The sequence below is a fragment of the Schistocerca serialis genome, chromosome 5 (genome assembly GCF_023864345.2).
Source record: "Schistocerca serialis cubense isolate TAMUIC-IGC-003099 chromosome 5, iqSchSeri2.2, whole genome shotgun sequence".
NCBI classification, from domain to species: Eukaryota; Metazoa; Arthropoda; class Insecta; order Orthoptera; family Acrididae; genus Schistocerca; species Schistocerca serialis.
This window is the reverse complement of record NC_064642.1, coordinates 509,491,994-509,510,368: the sequence shown is the minus strand read 5'-3', so window position 1 is coordinate 509,510,368 and position 18,375 is coordinate 509,491,994. Positions and strand designations below refer to the sequence as shown.

The window sequence follows — 18,375 nt, the reverse complement described above, 5'->3', positions numbered from 1 at the left end:
AATTGTTAATATATTGTATAAATGCTATTGCAAGCTGCAAAGTGACCACAAGTGTTATATATGTTCTTGTTAAATTGTTCATGTCTAAAAATTCAGAAATGCTTGCTTAAATACATTGATTTTTATAACCTTATTTTTTTAAAGTAATTCGAAGTGTCTCCAGAACAAAAATCTTTGATTTGTAACTGTACATTATGAGATGAATAAACTACATTCTACATTTTACATTAACAACAATGATAGCTGTAGAGGGATTTTCTGTTCTGTATCTTGTACAGTGGCTAGCAGCTTGATAACTAACAATGACACAAAGCATCCACTATCATCCACTGTGCAGTGGCTTGCGGAGTACGTAAGTAGATGTATAAGGTGCTGGGATAACTCTGACGTCTACCACATCCTGCAAGGTTCAGTAAGGGCAGAATCCTAAAACTTGTTATACACCTGCCTCATGGCTTCCTAGCCTGACAACTTCATAAACTCATCAAGGTCTACATGTTGTGGGATCAATCTCAGTAGAATGTGCACTTATTCAGCGACAAGCCATAGCACCAACCACCTGATCAACGTGATGTATTTGAATAGACATGATTTTTGGAACCATACACACTCAGTGTGTATTGCTGAAAAACTGCATTTCCTCCACAAAAATTCATCCTTAACATTAGATCAGTGCAGATAAAATTAAAAAGCCATGTGACATACCTGTATGAAGTCAAGTCTTGTTTCAAGATCACGTATCCAGCTTCCAAGTGACTTAAGAGATAAGTATCCCACTGTTGCCCACATTTTTGGCACCTGGAATAACACAGAAATCTCTGAAATTCTTTTGCCCTACATGTAGTAGTTTCATCATAATAATGAATTGCAAGACAACACTGCAAAGACAACATGCAATTATTAATAAAATTCCGAATTTTATTTTTCAAACAACCACTGTTGGCAAAAGGGTGGACGTTGTTTTTTTTTAATTTTAAAATGAACCATATTAGCTGGTGCTCCTGTTCTCTTTAGAAATACATATCTTTGATTCCAGGTTAAGTGATTCCATTTTGAGTTTTCCATATTTTACTGAGAATTACACCTCCACAGATAAAAACAAAATGTAATCCAGTTTTTAAGTAACACGCTACTGACAAACTTAAAATTATTATTCACTAACAAGCTGACTTAAAATTTGAAAGTTACAAAAGAATATGAGATCAAATTTACATCTTTATACCATGGTGCCCAGCATAAAGACAGCCACGAACTACATAGATCAGGTAGAGTACTGTAACAACCTATTTTACAATGCAGTGCTGGAAAGTCCTTGGTGGAATAAAAGTAATAGAAGAAGTGAAGGGAACAATTCAGCATACAGCCTGTAAACAAGGCAGAAAATTATGCTATGCATCTAGATGACTGACTGTATTGTACCAGCATGGCATCTCGACTGCAAGGAATAGGCAGCAAGTGCACTGGAAACAATGTTCTGGTGCAGGCAGGGAAAACTACATGGGGAGCACGGCATTGAGTGGTGGACTGGGAGGGGAGGTAGATTAGATTAGATTTACTTTCATTTCGATTGATCCATAGTGAGGACCCCTCCAGATGTAGAACACGTCAGAAAAACAACAATACATGACAAATATTTATAACTAAAACAAATAAGCTAATGTACCATTCCACAGGTCCCAAGTGGAATGATCGTCATTTTTTAATGAACACTATATGAAAAGAGTCATTTTACAAATACTAATGCAATGAATTTAAAATAAAAAGTTTTTTATTTATTTATAAGGTAATACAACTACTGTAATACTTATTTACAATGAACACATTACTGCACTGAAATCTGAAATGGTGCACACACACACACACACACACACACACACACACACACACACACACACACACACACACACAGATATATATAGATTAGATTTACTAATATACATGGAAGAAGCCTGGAGATATTGGCAGATTTCAGATAGATTATATAATGGTAAGACAGAGATTTAGGAACCAGCTTTTAAATTGTAAGACATTTCCAGGGGCAGATGTGGTCTCTGACCACAATCTATTGGTCATAAACTGTAGGTTAAAACTGAAGAAACTGCAAAAAGGTGGGAATTTAAGGAGATGGGACCTGGATAAACTGAAAGAACCAGAGGTTGTAGAGAGTTTCAGGGAGAGCGTAAGGGAACAAATGGCAGGAATGGGGGTAAGAAATACAGTAGAAGAAGAATGGGTAGCTTTGAAGGATGAAGTAGTGAAGGCAGCCGAGCATCAAGTAGGTAAAAAAATGAGGGCTAGTAGAAATCCTTGGGTAACAGAAGAAATATTGAATTTAATTGATGAAAGGAGAAAATATAAAAATGCAGTAAATGAAGCAGGCAAAAAGGAATACAAACGTCTCAAAAATGAGATCGACAGGAAGTGCAAAATGGCTAAGCAGGGATGGCTAGAGGATAAATGTAAGGATGTAGAGGCTTATCTCACTAGGGGTAAGATAGATACAGCCTACAGGAAAATTAAAGAGACCTTTGGAGAAAAGAGAAACACTTGTATGAATATCAAGAGCTCAGATGGAAACCCAGTTCTAAGCAAAGAGGGGAAAGCAGAAAGGTGGAAGGAGTATATAGAGGGTCTATACAAGGGCGATGTACTTGAGAACAATATTATGGAAATGGAAGGGGATGTAGATGAAGATGAAATGGGAGATATTATACTGTGTGAAGAGTTTGACAGAGCACTGAAAGACCTAAGTCAAAACAAGGCCCCGGGAGTAGACAATATTCCATTAGAACTACTGATGGCCTTGGGAGAGCCAGTCCTGACAAAACTCTACCATCTGGTGAGCAAGTGTATGAGACAGGCAAAATACCCTCAGACTTCAAGAAGAATATAATAATTCCAATCCCAAAGAGAGCAGGTGTTGACAGATGTGAAAATTACCAAACTATCAGTTTAATAAGTCACAGCTGCAAAATACTAACACGAATTCTTTACAGACGAATGGAAAAACTAGTAGAAGCCGACATTGGGGAAGATCAGTTTGGATTCCGTAGAAATATTGGAACACGTGAGGCAATACTGACCCTACGACTTATCTTAGAAGCTAGATTAAGGAAAGGCAAACCTACGTTTCTAGCATTTGTAGACTTAGAGAAAGCTTTTGACAATGATACTCTCTTTCAAATTCTGAAGGTGGCAAGGGTAAAATATAGGGAGCGAAAGGCTGTTTACAATTTGTATAGAAACCAAATGGCAGTTATAAGAGTTGAGGGGCATGAAAGGGAAGCAGTGGTTGGGAAGGAAGTGAGACAGGGTTGTAGCCTTTCCCCGATGTTATTCAATCTGTATATTGAGCAAGCAGTAAAGTAAACAAAAGAAAAATTTGGAGTAGGTATTAAAATCCATGGAGAAGAAATAAAAACTTTGAGGTTCGCTGATGACATTGTAATTCTGTCAGAGACAGCAAAGGATTTGGAAGAGCAGTTGAACAGAATGGATAGTGTCTTGAAAGGAGAATATAAGATGAACATCAACAAAAGCAAAACAAGGATAATGGAATGTAGTCGAATTAAGTCGGGTGATGTTGAGGGTATTAGATAAGGAAATGAGACACTTAAAGTAGTAAAGGAGTTTTGCTGTTTGGGGAGCAAAATAACTGATGATGGTCGAAGTAGAGAGGATATAACATGTATACTGGCAAAGGCAAGGAAAGCGTTTCTGAAGAAGAGAAATTTGTTAACATCGAGTATAGATTTAAGTGTCAGGAAGTCGTTTCTGAAAGTATTTGTATGGAGTGTAGCCATGTCTGGAAGTGAAACATGGACGATAAATAGTTTAGACAAGAAGAGAATAGAAGCTTTCGAAATGTGGTGCTACAGAAGAATGCTGAAGATTAGATGGGTAGATCACATAACTAATGAGGAGGTATTGAATATAATTGGGGAGAAGAGGAGTTTGTGGCACAACTTGACTAGAAGAAGGGATCGATTGGTAGGACATGTTATGAGGCATCAAGGGATGACCAATTTAGTATTGGAGGGCAGTGTGGAGGGTAAAAATCGTAGAGGGATACCAAGAGATGAATACATCAAACAGATTCAGAAGGATGTAGGTTGCAGTAGGTACTGAGAGATGAAGAAGGTTGCACAGGACAGAGTAGCATGGAGAGCTGCATCAAACAAGTCTCAGGACTGAAGACAACAACAACAACAACAATATACACACACACACAAATCAGTTGGATTTACTGAGAAATTCATCAATGGAGTAAGAGGAGTTGGCCACCAATAAATCCTTTAGACTTCTCATAAACTGAATTTCATTGGTGGTTAAGCTTTTTATGGCTGCTGGCAAGTTACTGAAAATGTGTGTTCCTGAATAATGCACAGCTTTTTATACAAGACTAAGTGACTTTAAATCCTTGTGAAGATTATTCTTATTTCTAGTATTGATTCCATGAATTGAGCTGTTGGTTTGAAAAAGTGATATATTTTTAATGACAAATTTCATTACGGAATAAATGTATTGGGAAGCAGTAGTTAGTATCTCTAGTTCCCCAAAACAGGCTTCTACAGGATGTTCTTGAGTTCACACCAAATATAACTCGTACTGCATGTTTTTGTTCCCGGAAAACTTTAGCTTAGCTTGATGAATTACCCCTAAAAATAATCCCATATGACATTATGGAATGAAAGTAAGCATTGTATGCCAGCTTTCTCACTTTTATATCCCCTATGTCTGATACAATTCGCATTGCAAATAGAGATTTGTTAAAGACGCTTCAGCATTTCTGTGGTGTGCTCCTCCCAGTTGAATTTATTATCAAGCTGTAATCCCAAGAATTTAACACTGTCCACTTCTTCTATCTGCTTGTCATCGTATGTTAGACGTATACACATGGGACACCCCTTACAAGTTCTGAACTGCATGTAGTGTGTTTTTCCAAAGTTTAGTGATAAATAATGGGCTAGGAACCAGTGATTAAGGTCCACAAATATTTTATTAGCTGATCTTTCTAAGACTACACTTGATTTGCTATTTATTGCAATGTTTGTATCATCGGCAAACAAAATGAACTTGGCATCTGGTTATATTACTAAAGAAAGGTCATTGGTATACACGAGAAAAAGTAAGGGCCCCAAAATGGAACCTTGTGGGACCCCACATGTAATTAGTTCCCATTTGGATGATGCCTGATAGCTTGATACATGTCTCTTTCCTAATAACACCCTTTGTTTCCTGCCAGAGATATAAGATTTGAACCATTTTGCAGCATTTCCTGTTACACTATAGTATTCTAATTTATTTAAAAGGATATTGTGATTTACACAGTCAAATGCCTTTGACAGATCACAAAATATACCAGTTGCCTGCAATTTTTTGTCTAATGAATTAAGCACATTTTCACTGTAAGTGTAGATAGCCTTCTCAATATCAGAACCCTTTACAAATCCAAACTGTGACTTTGACAGTATGTTATTTGAGATAAGATGGTCATAAAGCTGATTGTACATTACTTTTTCTAAAATTTTTGAGAATGCTGGCAACAGTGAAATTGGACGGAAATTTGATGCCATTTCTTTATCTCCCTTCTTAAACAGTGGCTTAACTTCAGCATATTTCAACCATTCAGGAAATATTCCACTGATAAACGACTGGTTACACAGATAGCTTAATATGTTACTTAGCTCAGAATCACATTCTTTAATTAACTTTGTTGATATTTCATCATACCCACTAGAGGTTTTTGATTTTAAAGATTTTATGATGGACATTATTTTTGCTGGGGTAGTGAGGGTCAAATTCATATTATGGAAGTTACTTGAAATGTCTGGTCTGAGGTATTCCATAGCAGCATCTACTGAACCTGACAACCCCATTTTTTCAGTAACAGTTATAAAATGTTTGTTAAAAAGTTCTGCAACACTATACACATCTGTCACCAATGTATCATTTGCTCTTAATGCTATTTGTTCCTCTTCATGTCTGATTCTACCAGTCTCCTTCACTATATCCCATATTGTCTTTATTTTGTTATCTGATATGACTACCTTTTCCTTGTAATATATTTGCTTTGATGTCCATATTACAGTCTTTAATGTTTTGCAATATTTCTTGTAATGTGCTATAGCATCAACATCGGAACTGTTTTGGATTGACAGATACAGTTTTCTTTTTGTTTTACAAGATACCTCTATTCCTTGAGTAATCCATGGTTTCTTTGTAGACTTTGCTCTAACCTTGGTAAGTTTTGGGGGAAAACAGTGTTCAAATAAGGTAAGCACTTTATTAGCAAAAGTGTTATATTTTTCATTCCTGCCATGAGCACTTTAAACATCAGTCCAGTGAATGTCTCTAAGGAGTGTCCTAAAATAATCAATTTTTGGCTTATTGATTACCCTCTTGAGCTCAGATTTAACAGATTTTATATCCTGTTCAGTATTAACATTTAACAGAAGGAACTGCATGTCTTGGTCTGAGAGGCCATTGACTATTGGTTTTGTAATATAAGTTTGTTCATTGGACTTTTCTATAAAGATATTATCAATGGCTGTTTGTGAGCAATTGGCTACCCTAGTGGGGAACTTTACAGTGGGAATTAAGTTGAATGATAGTGTTACTAACTCAAATAAGTTCTTATTGGGAGAATCTTTAAGGAAATCTAGAACAAAGGAATAAGGGGCAATAGGTAAATGTGACAATAGAATGAGTGTACTGGGGGGTGGGTCAGTAGTAGTGATAGATGTTGGACAAAGGCTAACATAGGTTAAGGCCTTGCAGGATTGAAGAATGTGTTGTACAGGTAAGTCCCATTAATATCATATAGAAAAGCCATTATGTAAAGTGCTGGTGATAGGGGAGAATGATTGAGATGGCACAGGTTGTGAAGCAGCCATATTTTTTGATCAGCAATTGATTTTGGCACTGGGTTGTCAGTTCTGATCCTGGCCACAGTTTGGCATTGGCCATTTTTTCAGGTAAGTGTGTGCTGGTGGTCATTTATACATAAAAGGTTGTGCAAAACTTACAGAAGAGCTAGCATATGATATGACTGCTTTCAAAAGTGAATGAGCCTCTGACAGGAGAGGTTATGCTTGGGACTGCTATAGAATGCGCTGGGTGGGTGTAATGGGCCAGGAGCCTTCCATAGGGATATGATTAGGAACTCCAAGTGTATGCCCTATCCATGTAGCACTCACATAGCTATGGTGTATGAGGGAGTGTACAAATAAACTTCACATACTTGTTGGAGATTACCAATACTGCTTTGCCTAATTACAGCTGAGTGAGCACTTGTACATGGCTATGTGGATGGCACAACCAAGTGTACACTTCTTCATATGAAGTATAATGAATACAGATAAAAATTATTATTAGTTATTCATTAACGACAAATGTTATTCGATACATAATTCACTTCCATGAATAAAAAATTTATTTGTCATCTGTGAATAAAAAATGTTATGAATAACAGATAAAATTTGAAATCCAGCAACATTTATTTCCACAACTCTTTATTATAATTTATTAAATAGCTACACTTTTTATTGATTCTAAATTAGTTTTCATAACAACTCTGTTTTTTTTCTTAGTCATCTGATTTGCTTTATGACACTAAAGAAAATATGCGCACATGCAACGACGATATTGGAGTTTTTTTATTTCCTGAATTTGTCTTTATTTCATGATAATGTTGTATGACTTTCAACTCACAGTCTTTGTCAACAAATATTGAGAATCACAGAGGACTTAACAACATTAGCTGCCAGTGGGCATTGATTTATATCAATGGGGCAAGTTGAAAATTTGTTCCGGACTAGGATTCAAACTTGGGTCTACAGTGCTTACTAGGCAGAGACTCTGACCACTAAGCCATTCGGACACAGTGGTCATTGCAACTGCATGGACTACTCGAGCACACTCTCTGTCAGACCCAAAATCTCAATTTGTCCACACGCAGCTAATGTAGTGCCTATTGCCCGTTATCCTCATCACTCATAGCATTTTGTCTATTTCCACAAGACTGCAAGACTGGTGTGCATCCACACTGAAGAGCTGCGAGACTGGTGTGCATCTACACTGAAGAGATCATTGGCCATCCCTTGCATTAATTATATATACGTGGTGTTCGAAAGAACAGACCCCACATATATATAATACTGAGGAATCACCAAGTCCACTATAGTTTTTTTGGTCATATAATTTGTTGTGGTTACACATTGGCTTCACTTCCCAAATTACATTTGAAATAAAATTATCTTTTTTCATACTAAGATTGTTCAAAACTTGTGACCCGATCTTTGACCTTTCTTTGACTATTATATGTCTGTAATTTGCCGTAAGCCTCCAATGGTCATGGTCAGCTATACAGTTGAGCTATTTATTTTTTAATTGTGGGTAAGACATTACTGCATTAACTGCAATTGGTGTACAATTGCAAAAAAGTCTTCCAATCTTTCTTGACATTTCTTGATATGAGTTGCCATTGCACTGTAATATTATGAATTCTTTTATGTACTCGAACAAAGCATTTCTTTCAAAATTTTTATATCTCAAAGCTCTGTGTAATAGCAAAGACACATGTCTGATTGAAAAACTATTCCACACTGTGACGGAAATCTTACTCAGAGTGAATCATAAAACTCTTTTGGATGACTTTGGACATCCATCAGAATTCCATAAACTTTTTAGGAGTTCTTTAGATTTAAAATCTGTTGATGTTAGTTATTAGCGACTGAGTTATAACTTTGTCCACTTATTTCGTACCACTACAAACATGAGCAAATTGCGTAGTCACAGGAATTGGGCAAAAATATGGAAACACCAAAAACACAAACATTACCATGCCTAATATGTTGTAGGAAAACCAGTGGCATTCAAAACAGATTCTAGTCATCTCAGAACGGGTTAGTACAGATCCTGTACGGTTTTTAAGGGCATCTTATGACATTCTTTCTGCAAAGTAGTGATAGGTTCAGGTAACATTTATGGAGGTGGATAGTGATCATGCACTCTTCTATCCAAAGCAGAACACAAAGGCTTAATATTATTGAGATTTGGTGACTATGATGGCCACAGGATATATGAAGTACATCCTCATTCTCACAGAAGCAGTCCTGGAAGATGTGAGCTGTGTTAATAGGGGCCCTGTGAACTTGGAATGCAGCGTTACTATTGTGAACAAAAATTGTGCCATGGGATGGACCTGATCAGACAAAAGGGTCACATAATCTGTGGCAGAAAAGCAGCATAGCAGGGTGACAGTAAGGGCCATAGTAGGGTATCACGATATGGCTAGCAAAATCATCACAAAACCTCCTCCATGCTTAACTCTTGGGATGTAAGAAGTGTTCAAATGATTTTCTTCCATTGCTCCACAGTCCTTATTTTATGGCTTCTGCACCACATTTTCTTGTTCATCACTGATGATTGGTTTTGAAAATCCAGCTCACCCAAAAATTCCCTTCTTATGGCACTCCCGTTGTGTTGTTTTGATGCTGACAGGGTTCCTGAATACACCATTTAGTTCTGCAATGACTTTTGCAGCTGTCATCTTCTTATTATTCATCACATTTGTTATGATAACCCAGCAAACACTGTCATCTGTGTTGTGGATTAGTGAATGGTGTTTTTATGCTTTCTATGAATGCAGTACAAGTCTTCAATACAGTAGCACCAAACTCTTCGGCTTCCTTTGTTATGGAAGCAACCCCCACCCCCTCCCCAGAATGAGCACAAATAATTTGCCCATGTTGGAATTCATTTAGCTCTGGCATAATGCAATGACAACTACACAGAACACTGTTCTGACCATGACTGACACTTGCAATGTATTGAGAACTAGAGATGGGCAGTCCACTCCTGAACTCCTTCAATGAGCCAGATCTTTTGAAAGAGTGGATGATTTGGAAAAAATGAATGGTAGCTGATCTGATTTCAAAATGCGTCTCTGGTGGCTGTAATGAGCGGGATGAAAATTATACTCTAAGCTGCTGCAATGGTGTCCTACCCACAATCTTAAGAAAATGTTTCCCAACCATGTGCACATGTGGATTTGCTGCGTACCTTACTGGTTTACTAGTGCAAAAAGCTTTTCTCTTCCATGAAAACAGAAAATAAAGAAAGCTCCCCCCTTTTTTTTCTTTTTTTTTAATGAAAGTAAACACAACTCTTTTACCCAGTCTCCTAAGGGGGGAGAGGGATGCTCTGCTAGGGCAAATGAGGCAGAAATGCTTCAGTACAGTACAGTAAAGCAGAAAACACTTCCAGCATCATGTTTTTGGCCTTGAATTCAAAAGAATATCTCAGATTTCAGAAGTCCAATAAATGTGTACATACTTTTGAATGAGTTGTTACTTCTTATCCTTTAATGTAAAACTGGACTCAGAATGTGTTGCCAGCGATTATAAAAGCTGTGGTTCTCAGCCGCCGTGCGGTCGGAGAGTATCGCAAAGCAATCCAGGCATCACTCCACTCCCCTCCACTCTCACCAATCAGACCCTAGGTCATCCCACTAGCTCACTACTTTCCACCACTCTCAGAAACCAGACTGCAAGACAGCTTTCTAGCTCACTACTCCCCACCACTCTTACCAATCGGATTGGAAGGTAGCTCACTGCTCCCCACCAAGGCATGTAGCTCTTGCTGACAAGATCACACAGAGCAGACCACATGGCGCACTGTGTCATCACTTCATTCCCTGCACTCTTGGCACAGTGATATAGCTTGCAACTCACTTTCTTGTCTGAGCACCTCTCCATCCAAGTTCAGCTTGTTATTCTTTGTATCCTTATTTGATTTGTTCTAGTCATCACCTTCTGGTGTTGCTGCTCTTGTGTTTTCTTTTTGTGTGAGTGTTCTTCTTCTATGTCTGTTGTATTTATAGTTGCTGTCATTGGTGTGTTGGTAACCTTTAAGAAGGTTTTAATTACTTTGGGTGGATAGGATACTTCATGTAATGGTATGTGTAGCACATAATTATTTTGACATACGTGATAGTCCATGTATAGAGTCTGTCTCAGGAGAAATGGTCAGTATTCAGAGATATGACAGGAACGATCATTTGAAGCAAAAAACTGAATATGGACATGTGCCTTATTCCAAATGGTTTCTGAGATGGAACATATTTAAAGTTAATTTTGTATGTTTTTCTTGAACAACACAAAATTTACGGCATCTAGAGAAAACTTATTGCAGTATAAAATTAAACTAGATTAAATTAACTTTAAAGAGGTCCTATTCATTTTTTCTCAAGGAATTACGGGTTGCCTGAAGAGAGTGGGTAAATACGGAAAATCTTGTGCAACATGCATGCATTGAGTTGTAGGTAAGTCAGTTTGTGGTAGTTTCCCAACTTCATGGAAACTCTGTAAACAGTGACAATGTACTGAACAATAACGAAAATAAGAAACAATGTACATTAAATATGTTCTGTCTTGGAAAACATTCAGAATAGTGCATATGTCCACATGGCGTATTTTGCTTCAAATGATCATCCTGTCATATCCCTGAATATTAACCATTCATACCATTCATCCTGGGACAATCTGTACATTATGTTTAATTTTTTATTTATTCATTTAACCTGAACAGATTAATACTGTCAGAAGACCTTTTACACCAGACCAGAGTTTTACATGTAATTACAAAACTTATTAAAATCACAGTTACTTAAAAATCATAATAGTTTTAATGTCATGTCTCTTCTTCTCTATGCATGTATTAGGCATTTACTTGTTATGTCCTCTTGGTTGAAATTGTTGATTCTCCTCAGTTCTCCTAAATATCTTCTCCTCACTGGGTAATAATTATCACCAATTTTGGTAATCTGTCATCTTCCATTCTTGTGACATAATCATTCCAATTGTTTCTGTATTCTTTAATCAGCTCATTTATGTTTCTAACTCTCAGTTCCTTTCTGATGTCTGCATTCACTCCCCCATGAGGCAGAATGTGCCCAGCTACTCTTCTTAGCAGTTGGATATGTAGTGCTTTTATTCTGATGGGAACAAGTGTTTCTGCTGTGTTGTCCAGGCAAGAGTTTCAAGGTCTAGGAAGCAATAATCTAATATGACCAGTAGTGTGTCAACAATAAGCTTGATCATTTGGACTATGACACTGTCAAGTACAGTAAGTGCTGAGCTGAAGGGTTTTTCGACAGTGTTGTCAACTCAAGAAAGAATTTTTCACTACTACTATCATTTTTCTCCATAAAATAATCAGTAAGCCTATGTTTTGTTTATGATTCAATGAAGGTTATCACGAAAGTCGAGTACTGGTTTAGTTCCTTGGTTGGGACAATGGGATCAGCTGAAGTTTCTACTTTGCGTACTCTTCCCTAGATCACAGATGCTTTTCCATAGAGCATCAGGTCTTTACATTTTAGGTCAATGTATTGGCATGTCTTACTTATTGTTTCTCTCAGATTGATTGCTTTCTGCTTGTAATAATTGATGAACTGCTTTTGATCTTCTGTTAGCCAAGGTGCAGGTTTTCCCTTAAGGTTCCTGGTCTTTAGGGGAGCATATTTATTGTTTAATAGAGTTAGTTTGGTGGTAAATCCTTGGAGTAGGTTTTACGTGTCCAGGAATGGTACGGAAGTTGTCTTCCAAATTATCTTTTGTGCCTCTGCTGCAAGTTCAGGCACACTGATACACTTAAAGTCTCTGTACGTTGTCACAGTTTATTCCTTGCATATTTTAGGGAGTAAATCATGAATAGTATGTTGTAAGCTGATATTCCAGGTACAAATTTCCTTGCTTGTGGATTTCGAGGCAAATGTATGTATGGGGCCGGACTATAGGGGCATTATGGGTAGGTGCAAGCTGACATACTGTTACATTTGAAGAAGAAAATATACACTTGACTTTCACAGTGATACATTCCAATTCTTGCCAGGACCATTCATGCTGCTACTTTGTGATGAAACTGTATAGAGTCCATTTTCTTATAACCATGTCAGGGCCACTCAGTGAGTGCATGCTGCATGATACCAATTATGGAAACTGCCAGCTGTGATTCCACATTGCATGTGAAGTAAGTGATGGGCAGTGAGTGCTGCTCGCATGATTCTGTCATGTGGGTGCAATATCTGAGACATGACTCCTAAAGTACAATAGGTGGGGAGTAGGTTATGGATGAACTGGGATATTTTGTAGTTTGGATGGGCAGTGGAATACCATTTTGGTAAGTATTGCTTCCAGACAAAGTGACAAGTAATCAAAGCCCAAGTAAAGGATATTGTTAAGTTGTTCCAATCCAAGATGATACTGGATAATGAGGGTGTTTGGGGGGGGGGGGGGGGGGGAGGGGAGGGGAAGGGGCACTCTTTTGCTGCTGGTTCAAGCGGGTACTCAGAGTATTAGGAACACACAATGATAAGCCATATGAGATCTGTTAGTGGATTAGGCTTGGAGGGTAATTCCTGTCAGTGAAGCTCTAGATTGCTTGTCATTGTAGATGCAGTGTCCATGGATTGCCAAATTGTTAGGGAAGTCTTTTTAGTTTGGAGGAGATGGCAGCTACCAAAATGTAGGTGCTGTTTATGGTTAGTGAGCTTGATATGGACAGCAGTTTTAGAGCAACCTTTGGAGAGTATCGTCACTGTAAAGAAAGGTCTGAGGATGATCAGGTGAAATGGATGGAAGAGGTGTTGAGGCTATGGAGGAATGAGAGTAGTGTTGGAGGATGGTATTGAGGGTGTGTATTATTAGCTTCAACGGGGTTGGCAGCCCAGTGCCACATGAGAAGTCAGAGTTTCTGAGCTCTCATAAAGATAAGTTATTTTCATTGTAATAACAGTTAGTTTAGGATAAATTGTTCATTAAATATGTTTTTAAATGCATTCTTTATCTTACCATTAAAGTTGTCACCTACCTTTATGCATTAGTCTAGAAAATGCGAAAGATTATAAGGTTGGGTTGTAGTTGTATACTTGTTTATGTTTTGGCACATTTAAGTTACAGAATACCACTTAATTGTTCTGTTTTTCTTTCCAACAACTTAATTTAAGTGTCTTCATTCATTATTAAGTTCATATTCCCAGGAAGTAATGAAAATCTTAATCTGTTTGATTTAGAATCTTTCACACTAGTCAGTTGTTTACATTCAGTTTGCATACAGTACAGTTACATTCTGTTGTGATTAATGTAATTAACAGATACTGCATTTGAGTGAGTGCTATGTTCTTGTAAGCAGAAATAAATAACTCTTTATGTTGTGTCATACACCTGAAGTGCTAACCTGTATGCCCAATTTTTACTGCTAAGTAATGAAAATTCATGTAGTGTAAAGGGTGTTAACTGATTCTAATGCTATTTTCAAGTGTGTAACCTGGGTTGCAATGTGTGATAAGTGGATGTTGACATAGAATAGTCATAGAAGGAGTGGTTACATAGACTGCAGTTGGAATTACACTGGGGTGATAGTAGTTGGGAACTGAATGGGGAACTCAATGAGGTCTCTCATGGAACTGTAGGTTTTGCAAAAAAGACAAGAGAATAACTGAGAAGAAGGTAAAGATTTGTGCCCTCCAGGCTGAATTAGACCATGCAAAATTTGAATTGGATAGATTGTAGAGGGAAAAAGCTCTTGGGAACTGGGTAAAGGTAACAAGCAATGAGCGAGACGAGAACAGCTCTTCAACTACATCTGCATTTGAGCTGACAGTATGGAATAAACATTACTTGCTGCCTGAAGTAGGAGGGATGGTGGCAAGACAGAAGACAATGAAGAGGCCTATGTTCCATACAGACCTGGCCAGAGGCTGGAAACTGTCCAAGATGATGATGATGACCTGAAGTAGGACACAAAGATTACAGTAGGGTGTAGCACACTCCTAGCAAAGAAACTCAGTGTAGGTCAGTACCAAAAGAGAGTAGGAAGGAAAAAAGTCTTGCTGTTAGGCAGTAGTCATCGGAGGAGTGTAGGCCAGATGGAACAGGGCAAAGTAGGAACAGGGTACCAGGTCACAAGTATTCAAGTGCTAGCCTTAGCCAGGTGACAGAGGATATATGGATTTTGTGCACAGGTTTTGGGAAAGAGGATCAGCTTATTATTGTTGGTGAAGCAGTGAACAGCCTGGCTAAGAGCAGTAATTACAGCATTAGATGTGACCTGGGTGAAATAGGAGTAGCAACTACAAGCAAAAATGTGAGTTTTGTTGAGTTCTTGCAGTGCCATGACCAGCCATGGGTAAAGATTGCTGTGAGCCATGTGGACACTGAGTTGAGCAGTCTACTGCTGACTGAAATGACATCACATATGAGTGCAGTGCCAGCTGCTACAGTTGGGGGATGGAAATGCACTAGACATGGCCTACATCTGAATAGGAGAGGGAAATACAGACTGGCTGAGTTTCTTGCAGGTAATATATATGGGGGGTGGGGGGGAGGGGGGAGGGTGTGCACCATCACACATAGCAAGATCACTGTGGTTACTCATGTCAGAGAGGCACATAGAGCAGGATTCAGGCACCCTGTTTTGAAAGGAGTGAAAATAACAGAAGGGTCCCACAAAATGGTTAAGAATGCACAGAAAAGTAATGTTAGCTTATTTCAAGACAGTAGGACCCTAATTGATTATGTCTTCTTTGATGACACTCAAAGCAATAAAATACCTGTTTCCCCAAGTAACGAATGCTAACACTGACCATTATGCTCAGTTAGTTACAGTAAATAACATAGTGCCTTGCAGTATGGACACTCCTTAGTGGAAATCGGTTAGAATAATTAATGACTCCAGGACAAATGTTTTTAAGATTAGTTTACAGGAGATGACCTGATGGCCTGGGATGTAATTTATAATAAAGCAGATGCTAACATAACATAATCTAGGCCACAATAAATTCATATCATTATTTGGAAATAGCTTTTCACATAAGCTACTCAGAAAGGCTGTTGTTTATGCATATTGATTTCCAAATCTTTGAACACAGTACACTCATTGGTCTATGTTATTGTGACACTGCATTTGTTCCCAATGTGCATCTTTTCTGGGGTGCATTCCCATTAATTTTTAAGGATTACATTGTGTGGCTACATCAAACAGTACAGCTGGAGGAGCTCTCTGAACAAGAGGACATTTAGCAAATGGGCTGACCTGCCAGTTTACCCAACTTAAATCCCATCGAGCACATCTGGGACATGTTGAGGACATGTACTACAGCACACCAACATGCTTCAATGACTGTCCAACAGTTGTCAGTCATGCTGGTGGAGGAATGGAATGCACTATCACAATTACACCTTACCAACCTTGTGGCCAGTACGGGAGTACAATGCAGCTGCATTGTCATTCATGACCACCATGCACCATATTAAGAATCATGTCCCACCTTTGGTAATGTCCAGGGGATCATCATAAATTGTGGTGACTTTGCTGTAATAATTCTCTTTCAATAAAAGTGTAAGATCTATTGCATATTTCATTCAGTTACCATCTCCACTGCACTGTACTGTACTGTACAGTAGTGGCTATTTTTATGTATGGTCCAGGTTTCATTGAGCTGATACTTGGCAGTGACGTATCATGTAAAAGTTACTTTCATCCTTACATTTTTCATGCCATTTTAAGCTGATAATGCCCCTCCATCAGTGATCAAACACAAATGCTATCTTATCTTTGTTGGTAATGTTTTTGCATTTGGCAACTGTTATTTCTGTAAAAGCTTCATATTCTCTCATATCCCTCTCTCATTGGGACTCTCTCGTACAGGTCAGAGCCGGTTGTCAGACTAACTGTTCAAGGCATTTGATTAGGTTTCAAACAGCTTGTTTCCTAGTGTGATATGGGAGCAACTGATTTCTAGGAAAGTTATGAATTCTTGGACTTGATGAAAATTGTCTTGCATTTAAGAGTAAATGTTTTGAGATTCTCACTCTGTGCTTTTAGTATCCAGTCTATTGAAATAATTGGGTTACCTGATGATGATTTTGCTATTGGGTGTTTTACAGTTCCTTCTAATTTAAAACAAAGAAAAAAGAAAATGCGCATTCCACACATACTCTGCCACTCAAGTGGGTGCTCCTGATGCATAGTTGATACCTTGAGCTATCCAGGGAGACTTTACAAGTCTCTTATGTAGAGTACAGCTGATCTCATCACAGGGCTTCCAGGGCCTCTGTTTTGACCCTCCACTCAGCTTCAGACAGAGGGCTCCAGTCAACTGTCAGAATGGTGTTCCAAATCGATAGCTGTGAAGAGACTTCAAAAGTGAGGGTAGCTGTCTTCACATTTTCTGCTAGTCTTCAGAAAAACTCAGGATTGCCCTGGACCATTGCATTGTTAGCTGCAACAGGCAGAAGATATGCTTTATTGGCACTGCAAATTTTTGCAATTTTGACTGAGATAGACTCATGTTGCAGTGTTCTGCTTCGGCACACCAATGTAGAAGTTGGCACAGAGACTGCTAAGTGAAAAATTTATATGTAAAACCTGACTTCGGAATTTTTCTTTGTGTGAGACTGCATGCACAAGATTTGTGTGCCAGCTGAAATTCTAGATGCACATATTTTACTGTTCACATGACTTCAGCATAATCTTTTATTGATTCTATCATTACCAATTTGTAGTGTGATATATTGTGAAATTTTGAATATTTGCGAGTGCCTCGATAAACTCATAGTTATCATCAGATTTAGGTTTAAACGTATTTGTGCTCATTTAAAATTTTTGAGAACAGTAGGCCCATCCTCCTTCAAAACAATCATTAACTAATTTCATTGTATAATTATGTGAGAAAAAGGTTATTTTTGAGAGTTTTTGTATGCTTACAGAACTATATTTTTATAAGTTATCGGATAGAGTATTTTGGATAGATCACTTCACAGCAAATCAGCATTTGTGTTGTACAGTTACTACCAAGGAATAGATCATCCTGAATTTCATCATATTTCAATATAAGTAAATGTGCATTTTTGAGAATTTTTGGAAGTTATCATTTTCCTGTGTATAATCTAATATACAGTAAATTGGCTTTTGTGATTTCATTACTGTAGCAGATATTGTAACTAACATATTGTGTTACACCTGGTTTTTCCTTAAAGAGATACATATATTATCTGCATTTATCATAAATTAAATCTATTTTTGAGTTTGCTGACAACTATAATTAACCTCAGAAAGTTTTAGGAAAGTAGTAATTTGTAACACATATTTTCCTGGAGCCTTAATAGAAATCTCATTTTGTGTATCTGCTTCAGTTCTTGTAGGGAATTAATAGTTTTTTAGCTCAACAGATTAAAACATAATCATTAGGCTTATTTTAAAATTATTTTTTCACTGCCCTGTAATACACTGAACCAGCCAAAATGTAGCCCTACTGTGAATGCTGTTCTTAAACATGGGATTTGTTGGTTGATGTTTATAAGCATTCAG

At 37.7% G+C, this 18,375-nt stretch overlaps 1 protein-coding gene across 1 annotated transcript in view; it reads right to left on the bottom strand.

The window, feature by feature from the left end:
* Positions 1–18,375, bottom strand: part of LOC126482033 (dynein axonemal heavy chain 6-like) — a 1,073,010-nt gene that overhangs the window by 76,403 nt on the left and 978,232 nt on the right. Inside the window, exon 123 of the mRNA XM_050106005.1 lies at positions 706–798. Coding sequence (XP_049961962.1) covers positions 706–798 — 93 coding nt within the window. The remainder of the gene's footprint in view (positions 1–705; positions 799–18,375) is intronic.